The 14,842-nt window shown below is 41.7% G+C and overlaps 1 protein-coding gene across 14 annotated transcripts in view; it reads left to right on the top strand.

Moving 5' to 3' along the window:
• SPECC1 (sperm antigen with calponin homology and coiled-coil domains 1) overlaps window positions 1-14,842 on the top strand; it is a 273,056-nt gene that overhangs the window by 156,682 nt on the left and 101,532 nt on the right. For all 14 annotated transcript variants that reach the window (XR_001512445.1, XM_015558364.1, XM_015558363.1 and 11 more), the window contains exon 4: window positions 9,936-11,506. Coding sequence is in view for 13 of the 14 variants with exons in the window: in XM_015558364.1 (XP_015413850.1) it covers window positions 9,936-11,506 (1,571 nt within the window). In the remaining variant the exon portion in view is untranslated. The remainder of the gene's footprint in view (window positions 1-9,935; window positions 11,507-14,842) is intronic.

Genomic DNA, 14,842 nt, shown 5'->3' with positions numbered 1-14,842 from the left:
CGTATGCGTTACTCTTTCCTCCTAGTTGTAGGACTTCCACTCAGCCAGCGTTCCTGTGGGTCTGGGTGATGTCCGTTCCGTCTTTTAGTTTCACTTTTGAAGTGGTTGTTCGAGGCAGCAAACTCCGGCGTTAACCTATGCCGCCATCTTGGTTCTCCTCCCCTCCTTATTCTTAATGTTTGCTGCCTAGAGACTGTGGGAGTGCTGGCAAATTCCTATGCAGAGGGGCCAAGCTCTTGAGTTAGTACATGAGGGCTTCATTTGGCCCACATCGTGGGCGAAGATGCTCACCCAGGGTGCAGAGCGAATTCTGGGACCAAACTGTTCCTCTCTCCACTTGAGTTTCAATGGAAATTACACGTCTCTGCCTGCTTTGCACTTTTCACATGCACGCAGGGAGCTGCCTTCCCCGAGCCATTTGCATTTTGGCTTCTGAAGTTGACTCACTGCAGCCAGCTGTGGGCCGCCTCCGTGAAGCTGGTCAGACCATAGCAGTGTCTCTCCTTGTAACACTGCTGTTTTGTCTTCTGCCATATCTCATCTTCACTCCACACAACGGTCACTGTGCCCTCCTCAGGCCAGAGCCCTTCTGCGTGTTAGGGGTCTTTTGTTCACAGTCCCTCAATTCAGGAGCACTGTTCATACTGCCATGGAACAGTGAGCACTTGGGAAAGAGGAGGATGCAGACTTACAAGTGTTTTAAACTCAAACTCAAGTAGCTGAGCGAGTGGAGTGTGAGCAAAATCAATTTGGCATTCTGCAAAAAAGGGTAAAATGAAAATGAGATAGAAAACAGTTATCCTGTTTTGAAAACCATCTGTAAACATGGACCCTACTGTTTACTTTTTAAAATTTTTTTAAAGATTTTTTTTTTCTTAATGGTTTTTAGAGAGTGGGGAGAGAGAAAGAAACATCCATGTGAGAGCAAAACGTTGATCAGCTGCCTCCTGTACCAGGGATTGAGCTTGTAACCAGGGCATGTGCCCTGACCGGGAGTCGAACCAGCAACCTCTTAGGTGCATGGGACAATGCCCAGTCAGCTGAGTCATACCAGTAAGGGCTAGTGTTTGCTTTTAACAAAGGAAGCAAATGAATAAGCAGTTTGGCTCATTTGTATTTGTGAGGTTCTTTTGTGTTTTTTCCTCTGTTCGATTTGCGGAGAGAGTTTCCAGGAACTTTAATGTGAGATATGTGTGATCTCTAGAAAACAAACCCCCAAGGACAGCCCGCTATGGGGAAAGTCACTTTATTCCACAGGCAAGGTGGGGCCCTGAGATTTGATAACAGACCTAGTTCCTTGTGGCACTGCTTCTGCTTGCTGTGTTGCCTCAAACTTTCCCTCCTTTATCTCATTTGTTCTAAGTCCAAAGGATCGGTGCTGCCTATAAAAGCAACAGATGGCCGATTACCTGCTTCCGCGCTACATCTGCAAGCATTCACATTCCTCAATTCCAATTATCCAAGTAGTATAGGCACAGGTTAAAAAATGAAATAGACACGGCCCTTGTGAAAGCCACTGCTGCTGCCTTCAGCCTTGCTCCTCCTAGTCCCGCTTCGCAGAGGTCACCACTTCATTATGCTTATTTTTTAGATAGACTTTGAGAGCAGTTTTTGTACAGCAAAAATGAGCAGGAAGCACAGACTTCTCATGTCCACCCAGCTCGCCGCAGTCTCCCCCGCCATCAAAATTCCTCACCAGAGTGGTACATTTGTAGTTGAACCTGCATTGACACATGATTACCCAGAGTCCACAGTTTACATCAGGGTTCACTCTTGGTTTTCTTGGGTTTGAACAAATATATAATGACATGTACCCATCTGTTCGGTATCATACAGAATAGCTGTAAGTACCCTAAAAATCTATGCCCTGCTTGTTCATTCCTCCCTCCCCTCAAAGCCCTGGCAACCCCTGCTCTTTTCACTGTCTCTATAGTTTTGCCTTTTCTCCAGTGTCACATAGTAGTTGGAATCATGCAGTATTTACCTTTTCGGACTGGCTTCTTTCACTTAGTAATAGGCATTTGAGTATCTCTATGTTTTTTTCTTGGCTTGATAGCTCCTTTTTTTTTTTTTTAGTGCCAAATAATATTCCGTTGTCTGGATGTATTCACTCGCCTACTGAAGGACAGATCCCTTGGTTGCTTCCAACTTTTGATAGTTATGAATAAAGCTGCTATCAGTATCCATGTGCAGGTTTTTGTGTGGATATAAGTTTCAACTCCTTTGGCTAAATGCCAAGGAGTGCAATTGTTGGGTTATGACAAGCGTGTGTTTATTTTGTAAGAAACTGCCAATCTGTCTTCCCAAGTGGTTGCACCATTAGGCATTCTGATCAGCAGAGTATGAGAGTTCCTGTTGCTTCACATCCTCGCCAGCATTTGGTGCTGTCAGTGTTTGGGGTTTTAGATATTCTAGTGGGTGTGCAGTGGCATCTCAGCATTGTTGTAGTTTGCAAATCCCTAATGACAGAGGATGTGGAGCACCTTTTAAAATATATATATATTTTTATTGATTTCAGAGAGGAAGGAAGAGGGAGAGAGGGATAGAAACATCCATGATGAGAGAGAATCATGGATCGGCTGCCTCCTGCAAGTCCCCCACTGGGGATCGAGCCCACAACCCGGGCATGTGCCCTTGTCTGGAACCAACCCTGGGACCTTTCAGTTCGCAGGCTGATGCTCTATCCACTGAGCCAAACCGGCGAGGGCTGGAGCACCTTTTCAAAGGCTTATTTGCCATCTGTATGTCCTCTTCTTTTTTTTAAAAAAATATTTTATTGATTTTTTACAAAGGGGAAAGGAGAGGGATAGAGAGTTAGAAACATCGATGAGCGAGAAACATCGATTCAGCTGCCTCCTGCACACTCCCTACTGGGGATGTGCCTGCAACCAAGGTACATGCCCTTGACCGGAATCAAACCTGGGACCCTTGAGTCCGCAGGCCGACGCTCTATCCACTGAGCCAAACCGGTTAGGGCTGTATGTCCTCTTTGGTGAGGTGTCTGTTCAGCTATTTTGCCCAGTTAAAAACTTCTTTACTTTTCAGTTACATTTGACACTAAATATTATATTAGTTTCAGATGTACAACATAGTGGCTAGACATTTATATAACTTATAAAGTGATCCCCTCCATAAGTCTAGTACCTACCAGCATTTTGCCCACTTTTAATCAGGTGGTTCATTTTCTTATGGTTGAGTTATTTGCATATTTTAGATAATAGTCTTTTTTCATATATGTCTTTTGGAAATGTTTTCTCCCAGTCTGTGACTTGTCTTCTCATGCTCCTGACATTGCTCTTTTTATTTTCAAATTTAGACATTTTGTTGACTCCTGCTATGATAGATGAGGATTTAACTCCACTTCTTATTTACACCCTCCCAATGTAATTTTATCACTGCTTTCAGTGCCTTCCTTGGCTACCTCTTTTATTGTAGTAATGTACTTTATCTTTATTTCTTGTTTTGTCAACTGTATGTACTATCTTTGATTCTCCATTTGTAAGATGGAAATGGATATTATTGTTACTACCCTTTCTACCAGCTTTCTCCACCTTGTCTTCTACCTCCAGTTTCTTTCATCTGTACTTTAACTTTTTTTGCTAGCAAGGATAATATCAAATGTTCCATAAAATATCATGCAGACTTTGTGTATAGGTCAATTTAAATAGTAGTAATGTTATTGTCACTACAGAGGTATCCTTCCCTGCAGAGTGAAGTCATGTGTCATGATTCTGTTAACTTTCTTATGCAGCTTCTTGTTTTTATGAGGTTTCTGTTTTCCCCACTATTTTTATTTTATCTTCTTTTTTTTCCCCCATACTATTTATTCAAGGTGTTCTCCTGCCAAAGGAACTTCCCTATGAGGCACTTTGTCCGCTGACCAGCCTGGACGTGTGCTCCTCCTGACTTGCTCCCTGGGTATTATGATGAGACTTCCCCTGACTGCGTTCCTCTTAGAGAGTCACTGCTTCCTGGACCAGCCTCTTCCTCATGGTTTACTTTCTGGTTTTACAGGAGCATGTCCCCAAATAACTTCCTCAGAAAGGCTGTTGGCAGTTCAATGTTTTGTGCCATTTCGTGTTTTAAAATGTATTTTCCACCTTGATGAGCGATTTATAGTTAAGTTGGGTATAGAATTCTAGATTGAAAATCATTTTCCCTCAGAACTTTGAAGGCCTTTGCTTTATTGCCTCCTAGAGCTCAATATTACTAATGAATGATGATGGCCAGTCTCACTAATCAGTCCACAACCCTCCCCCAAACTTTTATTCATTCTTGATGTTCTGAAACTTTATTAAAGATGTATCCATCTCCATGAGAGTCTTTTTCATTTGTTAGCTTAACATGAATTCTGAACTCATGGTCTTCAACTTTGGGGAATTTTCTTATGTCAGATCTTTGATAATTTCATTCATTCTGTTTCCATTGGTCTGTATTTCTGGAATTTCTGTTAAGTGATTGTTTGATCTGCTGGATTGTACCTTTGCGTTTATCTTTTCTATTTCCATCTTGTTTTCTTTTGTTCTACAAAAAGTTTGCATCCCATCCCTTCTGTTGAATCTTTTAATTTGACAAACTTATTTAAAACGTTTGAAAGCTTTCTCTTGTATTATCTTTATTCTTTTTCATAGGACCCTTACCTTGTTTTAATAGATATCATTAAATATAGATATCAATTAATATCATCTTGAATCTCAATCAGTGAGACCTTCATTGAGCACCCCGTATAAATCAGCCTCCAACCCTATGCTGCCAGGCTCTCTGTTCTCTAGGACCTTTGCACATTCTGTTTACTTTTTCTTAGCCTTCCATTTTCCCTTTTATTTAGTTTGAAGTATTTGGGGGATAATTCATTTATGCTTATCAAGTACGTAATTTGATATTCACATGTTGCTCAGAGAGGTCCACAGTAATTTGGGAGTCATCAGTATATAGGTGTTATTTAAGATTATTGAGTAGAATCACCAGGAAAATATTTGTAATAAGAGAAGAAAAATGAACAGGATGTAGACCCAAGGAATTCTAATATGTAGCGAGAGGAGGAGGAACAAGCAAAGGAGATGGACAGAGGGTAGCTGCTGGGTTAAGAGAAAACCTAAGACAATGTGACATCAGAGGCATGTTTCCAAAAGGAAGAAATTGTTCTAACTGCTGAGAGGATGAACAATATCCATTGTATTGGACCACATGGGGGTCATTGATGACCTCACCAGGCAGTGCAATGGGAGTGGGCAGGGGAGTGAGTGCGAGCGGAAGACATGAGGACAACCAGTGAATATGTCTTTGGAGGATTCTGCTATGAGGGAAGAGAGAAATCAGGTGTTAGTTAGAGGAAGATGTGGATTCTAGGGTGTGTGTGTGTGTGTGTGTGTGTGTGTGTGTGTGTGTTTAATTGGCGGGAATTAAGCTTGTTTAAGTGCCAGTCAGAATGATACAGTGGAAAGGGAATGATATTTCAACAAGTCATAAGTGTACTGGGGACATTGAGGACACTGGCTAGAGATAAATGGGTGTACTAGAGAGCAAAAAAAAACAAAACAAAACCCAAAGTTGAAAAAGGTTGAGTATATTGATTAGAGATTATATATGACTTTGAAAGCCAAGGGAAGAAATTTAACATTGGTGTAGCTGATGAGAAGAAGTATGTACAGGTTCTTGAAAAGAAAAATGAATGAGTTATGTAAGGGATTTGACCCAGAATATCCCAAAGGTGGGAGAGTGATTCAGAAATGTAGACAGAGAAACAGATGAACAAAAATAGATCCAGGTACCACTGAACAGACCGTGCAATCTCAGAGAGAAGGCAGGGTGGCGGAGGGGTGGGGGGGAGGAGGGAGGAGACATATGTAATACTATACATAATACTTTAAACAATTAAAAAAAAAAAAGAAATGTAGACAGAGGACCTGGACTAGATTTATCATGAAAGAAAAGGAAAAATATGGAATCATTTCCAAAAACAGTACATAAGTTTTAGTAACGGACTGGTTAGTTGCAAAAAGGAAGGGGAAAGGAAGGTTTAAATATGTTTTTAGGGTTCCTTGAATAGGGGAACCTAAAAAATGATTAGTGCCACTGTCAGACATGAATAAAAAGAATGAAGGGAAGAAGGAATGGATACTTAAAGTTAGCTGCCACTGAAAAGTTGAGAAGGCTGATGATTAAGGGGGGAAATTAGGTTTGACCATACAGAAATTATTGGAACTTTTTGAGAAAAAAATTCATGCAGAGTGATAATGAAGAAATATCCTAATAGTTTAGACTCAGAATGAGCAAGTTCTCTTGTGTCTAGGAGACAAGGCAGCAATCGTGTGGTATGTGAAGATCGTGACCTTCATTTATATCTCCCACCGAGAAGTACTCTGTGAATTCTTGTTGAATAAATGAAGGATTGATAATTAGTTCAGAAAGTCACCCTTCATCAGTGCACTTTAGACAGAAGACCTACCAAAGAAAAACCTTAGTAGCTTATTCTTTGAGTAAGATGAGGACATTAAAAAGGGCCTGAAAATATTTTATTACAATTCATAAAAATCACTATTTAAAAGTGTCACCTGTTTTATGGTTTAAACTAGAGGCCCGGTGCACGAAATTGGTGCATGGTCTGGGTCCCTAGGCCTGGCTGGCGATCAGGGCTGATCGGGGCCTTTTGGCTGCCAGCTGGGGCCTTCCTTTTCTGGCTGCTGGCTGCCGGCCGGGGCCTTCTTCATTCCATGCTGCCCCCTGGTGGTCAGCGCACATCATAGTGAGCAGTCGAACTCCTGGTCTTCCGGTTGAACTCCCGTGGGGACAATTTGCATATTAGCCACACACACACACACACATACATGATCATGCTATTGTTATTTTCAAATGTGCTTTATGTTCTCTGAAAAGATTTCTTTTTACCATACCTTTATCTCTCTGTATATTGTTATGGTAGGATTTTTCACTCCTGTTTTTTTTAAATTCATTGTATAAGTGTAACTGTAAAATAAAGAAGCAGGAAAATTACTCAAAGTCCAACCTATTTAATACTCACCTGTTCTCAATATTATATGTTTCTTCCTAGGGTGTGTCTCTATGACTACATAGTTTGGTGCATCTGTGATTAATTGCACTATAATATAAATTTTCATTTGGCCTTTAAAAATGTAACATATCAAACAATTTTTTAACAATAAATTATCATGTTGGGTGGAGCTTGCTTTTATTTTCACATCTTGCATCAGACAGCCAGCCTCAGTAGGAATAAGTGCTGATCTGATATGAGGATGGGAAGGAGTGAGAAGTCCTGTTCCTTCGGCCCTGGGCTTCCCAACACTCTGCTGTCACTCCTGCCATGGAGTATTGTGTTAGTAGCATGCCCAGTTTCAGGGCTCCGGGTGTGGTGTTCAGCAGTGAGGGTGCTGAACCCACAGTGCTCGAAAGAGACCGAGGGTAGAGCCCTGCTGATTGATCACATCGTGTTCTGTAGCACTGCCACCGCTTTACTTTTACCCACCAGTGCCCATGATGAGGTGTGTCTGGGGGCAGAATTAGGCCCAAAATGGGGCAGTGAGCAGCCAAGTACCAACCTTAGTTTGGTCTGATGATGAATTTTAACAACTCTCTAAACTTTACCTCTGCTAATTGCAGTTTCTGAAATTATGTGTACAGCGATGGGAAAAATCTTTTAGAAAATCTAAAACAATTATACTGAGGATTTTCTTTAAGTGATGAGAGAGAAAAAAGAACAGATGTAGAAAAAAAATTCAACTAGATTATGTGTTTTTAATCCACAGTTGGATATGTTTCATAAATGTACTTTGGTTTGTTGTAAAAAAAATTATTCCTAGTAATTTAAATAAAGTTAACTAACACCTAAGTGGAGAACAAACTAAGATTTGGCAGCTAAAGGAAGGAGTAAACTGTCGCTGGAAATGATGACACATTTCATCTCTCTTATTTTAGTTCTTCCCATCATCAAAATCAGTAATTGAAAAGGAACCTTAATTTTCGTAGCATCATTAGGCATGGCAAATACCTCTGTGATCATCAGTCCTGTACTCTCAGTTTTGCCTGGTCTGATTATAGTTGTGGTGAAACTTTAATTATCTTTCTGTTTTCATTATGGTCCTGGCCAAGATTACTTCACCTTAGGGGACTGTTGTTACTAAAACATTTTATTGCTTAGTGATATTAGTCTTTCTGTAACAAGAACATTTAGCCCTGACTGGGTGGCTCGGTTGGTTGGAACATCATTTCATGCATCAAAAGGTTGTGGGTTCTATCCCTGGTCAGCACCCATACTGGAGGCAGCCGATCCATTGTTTCTCTCTCACATCACACTCTCTGCCTGTCTGTCTGTCTGTCTCTCTCCGTACTTCCCTTAATCCCTCCCTAAAATCAATAAACGTATCCTCAGGTGAGGGTTAAAAAAGAATAATTAAATCTTTTTTTTGTTGCATATCGGGTAGGTTGCAAGTGAGGCATCTGGGCACCTGAAGCATTAGATGTGTATTGTAGTACTCTTAGCTTTTGAGTAACTTAATTTGAAAAGTTACTATAAAAACCATAGTTTTCCTGTATATTATTATGGCAATTTAGCCATTATTATGTTAAAGTTTTAAAAGCACTCAGATGTCAGAGAGTTAGCAACAATGCTGTCATCACCGCAGATTTCAAGACACTTCGATATGCGGTAGCTCATGCCTGAGTAAGTGTAGGTGGTGGGTTTAGAGCTACTGTGCTGTGTTGGGTTCTGCTTCTGCCCTAGCAGCCCGGAGCTGCTGCCAGTCTGAGGCTGCATCCCCTGCGCCAGCCTTTCCTACACTGTAGAGGCCGAGAGACTGGTGGCCTCCAGCCCAAGGAGCGTGCTTGCGTAAGTCACAGCCAGCAGCCTTAACATCCAGTGGCCTTGGAGTTTGTAAAACAGGTTCATTTACATTTAACCTGTAAGGTGGGTTTCATTTCTAGATCATACGAGAGTTTCACCCCTATAATTTTTTTCAACATTGTCTTTAATAATAGTATAAATGAAAGCTTAAATATAGGATGGATGAAAATTTTAAAATGATTATAGTGTCGAAGTCTAGATGAAAATAAAAGATAATTCCTTACATTTCCCGTTATAAGTTCTAAATTCCATATCATTTCCATATTATATAAATCCCTTTAACATTTAAAGCTGTACCTTAGCGATAGATAATATGCCCCTATCCCATGTGTTCTTGTTTATGAATACAGACGAGCACACCATTTCCACTTACGTTAAAAGCAATAGGTCATTGGATCAGATCAGTCTTTCATTGGATTATTTATGTCTTTTGATTTCTTAATTAGTTTGTGCTCAGTCTAAATATATTAATGATTAATTTTTAAGTATTTATTGAAAAATTCATATGAAAGTTTATTTTGTTGAAAGACTGTTGTTCATTTGTCAAGGTTATCAATTCAGATAGGTTATCAAGGTTGCAACTTAAAGAAAACCCAATGCAAGGTGACTTCTATGAAGGGTATTTGTTGGGTTGTGTAATTGGAAGGCCAGCCATGGGCCACGCCTGAGGGTTGATTGAGTTAGCAAACCCACAGTGCTGCCAGGGTTTAGGTTGTCTTCTTTCTACTCTGCTTCTCACCTTCCTGTCCTGACAACAGGATGGCTGCCAGCCAGTCCCAGACTTAACTGATTTCTCACTCATGGCCAACAATCTTTCAGAAGCTCACCCAGAAAACCTTTCCTTAGTTGAGGGGTGTGCCCATGCCTTGAACCACCAACAATGGCTGGGATGCGATTGTTTTGAGTCACTTCCCCTCAAGTAGGGGGCTGTGGGAGGAGGTACAGAAACCCCAGTCAGAACTGGGTGGTTATCTAGAGGAGGAGGAAGTAGATGGAGGGCGCCATGCAGGTTGAAGTGGCTCGGCCTTCGTTTATAAAGTGCTTGCTTTGTTTCATTGATTTTTACTTTTGTCTCTAGGGTCTGCGACAACCACCAAACGGACAGGCATTCCAGCTCCTCGAGAACTTTCGGCAACTATCTCAAGAGAGAGAACGGTGCCACGTGGTCCCACCAACCCAAAGAAATCGGTGTCTAGTCCAACTTCTTCCAGCACACCCACCCCTACCAAGCACCAGAGGACCACTTCCACAAGACCCAGGCCAGAGAATGAAGGGGGAGAAAAGGCTGTGCTCGAGTCCCAAGTTCGGGAGCTTTTGGCAGAGGCCAAAGCAAAAGATAGTGAAATTAACAGGCTTCGAAGTGAACTAAAGAAATGCAGGGAGAAAAGGACTCTGAACACGGCAGGAACCGACACTTCGGACCCAAAGACGGATGGAACATCAGTCTCAGCAGCTGACTCTGAACCATTGATACAAGCTCTTGAGGAGAAGAACAAGAATTTCCAGAAAGAGCTTTCTGATCTGGAGGAGGAAAACCGGGCCTTGAAGGAGAAACTGCGTTATTTTGAGCATTCAGAAGCAGGGTCCAGTCACACTGCTGATAGCAGCTGTCCCACATCCCTCACCCAAGAGTCAAGCTTCGGAAGCCCAACTGGGAATCAGGTGTCAGGTGAAGTAGATGAATATAAAAGACACGCCCCCCAGAACATATTACCGACGTCGGGCTCTTCAAGCAGCGATGTTACCAAAGCTTCTTTGTCACCGGATGCCTCCGATTTTGAGCACCTCACAGCAGACACCCCCTCTCGGCCCCTGTCTTCCACGAGCAACCCCTTTAAGAGTTCGAAGTGTTCTACCACTGGGAGTTCCCCTAACAACGCGAGTGAACTGTCCCTGGCTTCCCTTACGGAGAAGATACAAAAGATGGAAGAAAACCATCATAGCACAGCAGAAGAACTGCAGGCTACTTTACAGGAATTATCAGACCAGCAACAAATGGTGCAGGAGTTGACAGCTGAAAATGAGAAGCTGGTGGATGAAAAGACGATTTTGGAAACTTCCTTTCATCAGCATCGGGAGAGGGCAGAGCAGCTCAGTCATGAGAATGAGAAGCTGATAAATCTCCTACAAGAGCGAGTGAAGAAGGAGGAGCCCGGCACGCAAGAAGGGAAGGTCCTGGAGCTGGAGCAGAAGTGCACGGAAATCCTGGAGCAGGGCCGCTGCGAACGGGAGAAGCTGCTCAGCATTCAGCAGCAGCTGACCTGCAGCCTGCGGAAGGCCGAGGAGGAAAATCAAGGGGCTGCAGAGATGATCCAACGCCTGAAGGAAGAGAATGAAAAACTGAACGGGCTTCTAGAACTGGAACGGCAGAACAGTGGTGTGATGGCCCAAACCCTGGAAGAGTGTACAGTTACCTTGGAAGGGCTGAAGATTGAAAATGGGTCTTTGAAGGCTTATTTGGAGAATGAGAAGCAAAAAGCGATAGTGACCAGTTCTATGGGGCAGACGGCAGAGGGCTGTGAAATTCAAGAAATGTTGAAAGTAGCTCGAGCTGAGAAAGATCAGCTGGAATTGTCTTGCACTGAGCTCAAACAAGAATTACTAAAGGCACATGGTGAAATTAAACATGTTTCAAGTCTGCTAGCCAAGGTAAGGAGATACCTCTTTATCAGTGTTTGCTCATCCTTATTAACATTTCCCTCCTTGATCTTTAAATTCAAAGAGCACAGAGAATCTTTTGCTTAGTCATGTTCATTCTGTTAGATTCCAGACAGGTTGGAGATACGAAAATGAAACACCCCCGGTTTCTGACTATAGGCAGTTCCAAATGTGGTGGGGATGTAGTGAATCAAATCCATCAGTGTGGTACAGGGATAAAGGACAGCCCAGAGTCGTGTGCCAAGGAGGAACACCTAGGATATGTGGGGTAAAGGAGGCTAGTGCAGGAGGACTTTTTGAAAGAAGTGACAGTAAGCTGAGTCTTGAAGAATGAGAGTGTCTGGCCAGTGTGGTTCAGTGGTTGAGCATCGACCCATGAACCAAGAGGTCACTGGTTCAGTTCTCGGTCAGGGCACATGCCTGCATTGCTTTGCAGGCACGATCCCCAGTGAGGGGTGTGCAGGAGGCAGCTGATCAATGATTCTCCTTATCGATGTTTCCATGTCTCTGTCCCATGCCTTTCCTCTCTCTCTAAAAATCAATAAAAACAAAAACAACAAAGAAGAATGAGTGAGAGTTGTCCAGGTCTGTCAGCATGCCTGGGATGCTTGCAACAGAAAATTAAAGTCACCCCAAATTTCCCCACCAAGTAATAATATAACCAGTATTTTGGTATTTTCTTGATATATGTTATGTGTTTTTCCCATAAGTTAAAATTATTTTTTGAAGAATCACCTTGTATCCATTGTAACTTTTAAAAATGTAACATTTCCTGAGTATATTGTTATTATCATTCTTTGATACATTATTTTAAAGACCAGATAGTATTCTATGCTGTAAATATTTTGTATGTACCTTACTAGTGGCCTGTTCTTGAATGTTTGTGTTCTTTTCCAGTCTTTTGACACTGTAAATACATATTTTATATCTCTCATTATTTCCTTAGGAAAAATTCCTGGACAGTGACTTCCTGTTTCAGAGTATGCCCCTTTTAAAACCTTTCAATACATTTAGCCAGATCGCCCTGCAGACACATGACCCAGCCTGTCCCCCCGTAGGTCAGGAGAGTGCTTGTTCCCCGCACCTTGCCAACAGTTGACATCAAGTTGGTGTCACATGGAGTTTCTTTTACGTGTATCAAGACCCTAGGTGTGTGCTTTTGTGCTGTCCTGTGTGTACAGGGACACTGATCTGTAGTTGCAGTGAAGCTGTAACTGGTACTAGTCTTTCCGTCCTTTTCTGTTACCATCGGAAAGTAAAACCCAGTCCTCCGAGGCACATTGACAGCTTATTTAATCCACCGGCAGCCACAGATTCTAATGATGAGGCAGAAGGGAATAGGGACACTTGTGGCACAAAACTGTAATGAAGGATAGAAAGTGCTGACGGGGAGGAGGAAAGCCTGTGTCCTCGCGACCTGGCTAACGGGTAATTCTGTGGCCTGGGCAGGCCCCTTTCCATTGTGCAGTGTTGGTGGGAAGGGTGAGAGTGGAAGTATTCCGGCCTTGTTCCTTATTTAAAGGGAGTGCTTTCAACATTTTGTCCTTAAGGATGTCTGTTGGGGCATTTGCTGTATACCTTTTATTGAGTTATGCAAGTGTTTGGCTAAGAAAGTTTTGTGTTTTTTTTAAAAGGATGGATATTGAATTTTTCTACATCTACTGTAGATCTTATGCATTTATAAGATCTATGCTGTAGATCTTGGACATCTGCTATGATCTTATAGTTTTTATGTAATCAAAATGTTTTTTCTTTTTTAATTTGTTAAGGAGGTATGGATAATAATAACAAATTTTCTTTTTTTTTTAATCCTCACCTGAGGATATGTTTTCAAATTGATTTTTAGAGCGAGAGAAAGGGAGAGACGAGAGAAAAAGAGAGAGAGGTGAGAGAGAAACATCAATCAGTTGCCTCCCATTCGTGCCCCAAACGGGGATTGAACCCACAACCTAGGTATGTGCCCTGAGCAGGAATTGAATCTTCCACCTTTTGGTGTAGGGTATGATGCTCCAACAACTGACCCACACGGCCAGGGCTACAATAACAGATTTTCTAATGTAGTCTAGTGTTAAATCATCTTTGCACAGCTGGGTTCAATTCTGATTCTTCAGTTCTCAATGGCTTCACTTGATTTTTTGCATAGAACTTTCAGCTATAACTCAAAGTGACTGTCCTATTAGTCACCATTAGACTGCTTGGTGATGAGCAGCTTTTACCCTGGAGCTCTGCGTTTATCCACTGTAATTCTCAAGAAGGTGAATACTCTGAGAAAGGAGCAAATTAAACCTGTTTACAAAGAGGAAGAAAGACAATGCCAAGCTGTCCCATAATCTAATAGACTTAGTAAATCTGTATATGTTACCAGTTTAGTGATGCAGCTATTGTTCGGAGAGCCTCTGAAAAGCCTTATAACATACTTTTCCCCTCCCAGTACTGTTGGGTCTGAAATTTGTATGAATCCTCATACAAAATTCATAAAATACTTAAAATAATTGTGTGAATGTTTTGTAGGCTTTCTCTTGCTCTCATTGCTAATATCGCCATTCTTTTCAGCTTTTCTGATACCCACATGTACAACATGTCTTTGTACACCTTTGAGGAGGGGCCAATTCCACAGAATCCTGAGGTCTGAACCTCCCAGCCAGCGAGCAGCATGCAGTGGCCTGGGATTATTGTTTCTCCAGACTCTACTGGTTACATTTTTTAGCTTTCAAGTTTTCAGTCCTTTATGGTCTTGATTTCAAGTTAGAGAATATTTACAAGACTTGAAACCTAGAAGTTTTAAAAGAAAATACTGATTTTCACCCCTCTGCCCTGAGATTGAAAGCTTATCAGTGGTATAGCCTTAGAAATTTAGTTCTTTCTACAGAAACTCAGTGTCTCTTCCAGAGGAGTAAGGAGATTACACACTTGCTGTGAGCGGTCAGGGAAAACCAGAGGTGAAATGATCATTACCTAATTGTAAGAACTACTAGATCCATACTATAAGTTATAACAGTTTAGGTTTACTACATGCATCCTTTATTGTGTCTGAATCTCAGCATAAAATGCTTAAAGAACTATGAGGATTTCCCAGTTAGGTAGTTGCTTCGTGAAAGAAATAGTTTTTCCTTATACTTGGGGATGTGGTTTAATGGTAATTTTACAGATGAAAAGATGGTAAGAATTTGGAAAAGGAAGTCATTAGGTGAATGAATGGATATCCTATCTAATAAAGAGAAACATGGTAATTAGCCGTACATCTGCTACCCTTCCCATTGGCTAATCGGGGCGATATGCAAATTAACTGCCAGCGCATATGGTCGACTGATGACAACAAAGATGGCG

This window comes from Myotis davidii, unplaced genomic scaffold (assembly GCF_000327345.1).
Source record: "Myotis davidii unplaced genomic scaffold, ASM32734v1 scaffold129, whole genome shotgun sequence".
NCBI classification, from domain to species: Eukaryota; Metazoa; Chordata; class Mammalia; order Chiroptera; family Vespertilionidae; genus Myotis; species Myotis davidii.
This window is presented reverse-complemented; position numbering and strand designations above follow the sequence as displayed.